General features: G+C 37.9%; 1 protein-coding gene across 1 annotated transcript in view; it reads right to left on the bottom strand.

Moving 5' to 3' along the window:
* The window catches only part of LOC106103200 (protein lingerer-like), a gene marked incomplete at its 3' end in the record, with an annotated part of 24,000 nt that overhangs the window by 6,905 nt on the left and 12,614 nt on the right, over nucleotides 1-4,481 (bottom strand). The window contains exons 10-16 of the mRNA XM_013282889.1: nucleotides 4,389-4,473; nucleotides 3,925-4,016; nucleotides 3,334-3,576; nucleotides 2,903-3,124; nucleotides 1,477-1,566; nucleotides 716-797; nucleotides 3-65 (exon numbers count right to left, since the gene is read on the bottom strand). Of these exons, the coding sequence (XP_013138343.1) occupies nucleotides 3-65; nucleotides 716-797; nucleotides 1,477-1,566; nucleotides 2,903-3,124; nucleotides 3,334-3,576; nucleotides 3,925-4,016; nucleotides 4,389-4,473 (877 nt within the window). The remainder of the gene's footprint in view (nucleotides 1-2; nucleotides 66-715; nucleotides 798-1,476; nucleotides 1,567-2,902; nucleotides 3,125-3,333; nucleotides 3,577-3,924; nucleotides 4,017-4,388; nucleotides 4,474-4,481) is intronic.

Here is a 4,481-nt window from a genome sequence, read left to right on the forward strand (position 1 = left end):
GGTCCCCGCCCCCGCCCCTGACACTGACATCTGCTTCATTGTTGCTGATAGTTGCTTCTCTAATGCTGTAACAAGGTACCATAGAAACTTACTTTACTTATATAACTAATTTTACACAAATCTTATAATAGCTTAGTTTTAGTATAAGTATTGTAATGTTTGTGCAAAAAGTATTAAATAAATAATAATGTTCTACTTCGTTTTAGATTTATGTCGATCATGAGTGATCGAATCACTGTGATTAGGTTTTTTACCCACAATCACGTTAAATCATTACCCGAGCGGATCGTGATCGACTGACGAGGAAAGAAATAATTGATCTCCAGAGGTTACTTTATTTTGTGATCCAATCATACATGGATTAGTATATATTTTAATATCTGCTATACTTACTAAATTTCAAAATAACTAAAGCTATTTATATTTCATTTACGTTGAAGTTACGTTTAAAACGGGATATATAAAAAGAATCCATCGCTAATCTAACCTTATTCTACACGCATGTATAGCTAATCTTCGCTTAAGAAAGGACAATAAGTATGTTATATAAATTAAACATTTGTTATGTTCGGCTAACATCCGACCACTAGAGCATGGGGCGTAGTGGAGGAGGACGTTGGGCCGACATTATGTCGCACGACATTTACACCACGCGACCAAACAGTCGTGAAGATCTAGCGCCGTGCATACTAAATGTTTGAAAAACAGGACTTACAAGTTGCGTTCGTGACCGCGGGCTCTGAGGTGACAGGTTGACTCGTCGCCGTCGTGTCCACTGACGATAAGCTGTCACTTAGCTGTAAAAAAAATTATTACACTATAGATATTGTATTAGATTTATACTCAAGGAATCGACCCAATACACTTTTTTATTGTTCGTCCTAATGATCTAAATATCGTTAGGACGAACAGCCCAACGGGAAACACTCGTTACCGATAAACGTTTTTTATTTGAATTTATGTTATCACTATAGATTATTAATTATTTTTTCACCTATGTAACTCAATCTCGTAACCCTGATAGGTAGGCAGAGACCACGGATTTACTGCCATACTCCTAAATGGTTATTGAGGGATTGTTATTGTATATAGTATGATATCTACACTAAGATCATTTACACACCTTTGACTAAACTATCGCACAACTGGTGTGCGATTTTCGAATATTTAAGATCTTCAAGTGTTTAGTTGCACAACTAAAAATCGAGTAGTCTAACTTCCATAAGCTATTTCTATAAGCTTCTCAGCGTCAAAGCGAGACTACGAGACAGTAGTGCGATAGTTTAATTAGTGGTAAATGAGTCATCATCATCTCCCTTGCCTTATCCTACTCCCGTTGTGTCGATGCACCGGGTTTTCGTCCTCCAAAGCACTCTACCATCCGTCATCTGTCATCCCTTCTTGATCATGTCACCTTTACAATCCATCCATCTCTTTCTAGGTAATCAGTCGTAAAGGTATTGTAATATAAATTACCATTGTGTTAGTATTGTGGTAGTTATTGCTGGGAACATCTACTGTATTCTCGTGACTGCTCGCCGCCGGCTGAGACTCTGCGACCGATACCTGGATATAAACAAAAAAAATATCTATACTATTATAATAAAGAGTAAACACACACTTCTTTGTTCCCTAAGATGTCAGCAATTACAGCATATTTTTGAATAATTCTTTTTTTAATAAAAAGCCCTACACTAACGTCACGCTTTAGGCTATATATTTTCACGGCATTAAACTTAGGGGGTAAATATTTTGGCTAAAAATCCTAATGTGGGAAAGAGACCATAAGTTGCTGCCAACATCAAGGAAGCAAGATTGCCAAGGTTTGTCATGTCATGTCATTTTGACATTTGCTATTGATAATTTGACAAATGTAAACAATAAAATAATATTTTCATAATTTGATGCGGACGAAGTCGAGTGCAACAGCTAGTACTAATATAAAAATCCCAGGCTTAGAGGAATTCAATATTCTACATTAAAAGTTCACAAATAAAATTGATTTTTGAAGGTTGTTATAATTTTGCAAAATGTTTTGTAGCATATCAATACAAGGATATGAGGTCTTTGATTAAAAATATTATCATTATTTATGTATAAAACATCACTTTGTATAAATTGTAAGTAACGTCATCTATTTTCAGTTATCGCGGAAGACCAGCACTTGTGCTGAGTGATTTTAAATCATACTAATATTATAAATGCGAAAGTTTAGATGGATGGATGTTTGTTAAGAGTTTGTAGCCCAAACGGCTGTACAGATTTCGATGAAATTTGGCATAAATGTAAAGGATAGTCTGGAAGAACACATAGGCCATTCACTTTTGTTTTTTTTAATTCTACGCGGACGGAGTCACTGGCGAAAGCTAGTAATAAATTATTCTTGAATAGTTCGATGTTTTCTGTATATTTCCGGTAACAAGCAATAGGATATAAGTTTTTTTTTAACAATAAACGAAAATTCTGTCTTTTGGTACGCTTTGTTTTTAGAAAAACCCAAAAACTATTATATAGTTTTGAATTTTGAAACCAATTGCCATACTGGGAGTCGCTTATAGCTTCGCTTATAGGAGTCCCCTAGTTTACATACTCGAAATATTTAACAAAGTGTATTAATAAATCTAGACCAAGGTGTAGCCTTTTTGTGTAATTACCAACTCTGAATATGTTATATTATTTAGCTGTCTATTCTACTTCTTCCGCCCGGAATTAAAAAAAAGTATTTAGGTAGCCTATGTTACTTCGTAATAATTTATTAGTATTTAATGGTAAAAGAATTGTTGAAATCAGTTCAGAAGTTGAGTTGTTTCAATACATACAAAAATAGAAATATATCTTTATAATATTAGTATAGAAGTATATTTAGTTTGTTACAATTACATTATTGTCTTAAAATACAGACCTGTTTAGGTGTCTGGGAATGTGTCTGCGGCGCGTGCTGCGCCTGGTGCTGACTCTGCACTTGGTGTTGTGACGTCACTTGGTGCTGTGACGTCACTTGGTGCTGCGACTGCACTTGGTGTTGAGACTGTACTTGGTGCGGTGACTGCACTTGGTGCTGTGACGTCACTTGATGCTGGGACTGAACTTGATGCGGCGACTGCACTTGGTGCTGGGACGGTACCTGTTTTTAAATTATTATATTAAAATTTGAAATTCTGGCGAAATCTATGACCATCAATGGCAAACATTTTGCCAAAGTAGCGAAGCATGTCCTACCTTTAGGCATCTACATCAAGTTAGTAAGTTTCAGATGCGTTACCTATATTTTACAGAACAGAGACAGTGGTGGGACAGGCCCTTAGACTATATGACGTCACTAAAACTATTCACCTGGTGCTGAGACTGCACTTGGTGCTGGGCTTGGTGTTGCACTTGGTGCTGGGGCGGCACCTGGTGCTGAGGTGGCACCTGGTGCTGAGGCGGCACTTGGTGCTGAGGAGGCACCTGGTGCTGGGGCTGCGCGGGCGCGGTGTCGTGTAGCGTCTCGGGCTCCAGGGCTCCGAACTGAACGTCGAGGAACATAGCGCCGCTCGATTCACCGCCTCCGGGCATCTCCACCGCAGATGATGGTATCTGTAATAAAAAAAATATAAAACTAGCTATCAGCCCCAGTTTCGTCTAAATGGCAAAAAAATGTGCTTCTCATATATTTTCTGTCATATCCATAACTTACCCGTTTAGTAATCAACTAAATCTTTCCTCTTTATAATTTCACTAATATAAATGAATTTATGTTTGTTACTAGATATCTTCAAAACTGCTAACGGATCTGGATGAAATTCATCACAGATGTAAATCTGGTAGAACACCCTACTTGTCATTTTTTTCTTTATAAATCCGGACAATAATTATTATTTGTACTGTATCGTGTATATGTGTACTATGACGTCACAGTACGGAGTTTTAGGCCAGTAACTGTACCTTGGAGGGCGGCGGCACGCGCGCGCGCGGCGTCTTGCGCTGGCTGGTGACGTCAGCAGAGCCGTACACGCCGTAGTTGCTCGTGTACACACCTGCATATGTTCATCTTTATAAAGCATTTGTGATCTTTAGAGGAGACTTGTGATGTGTAGAGGGCATTTGTTATGTTTAGAGGGCATTTGTCATCTTTACAGGACATTTTCAATCTTTTAAGGGTTAACGCGTACTTGTATGGATTATATTTGTGTAGGCAAATGTCAAAAAGAGACTTATTGTGTCGGTACATGTCCAGCGAATAAAACGATAAATATATCGATATGAAACATGTAAAAGATTGAATTGGTTTATACTATTTCCATGAACTCAATAACGGATAGACGGATCTGGATGAAATTTGGCACAGAAATGGACCAAGACTAACTAAAATTTTGTATTCTGAGCAGTAATATATAAGGTTATCTTACTATTATCGTGCCGCTGCGATTGCTGCGTTAGCTGTGATAGGTACTGCGACTGCGCCGCGGTCAGACTGCCCGACATGCCCATCGGCTGCAACA

The sequence above is a fragment of the Papilio polytes genome, unplaced genomic scaffold, assembly GCF_000836215.1.
Source record: "Papilio polytes unplaced genomic scaffold, Ppol_1.0 DF823835.1, whole genome shotgun sequence".
NCBI classification, from domain to species: domain Eukaryota; kingdom Metazoa; phylum Arthropoda; class Insecta; order Lepidoptera; family Papilionidae; genus Papilio; species Papilio polytes.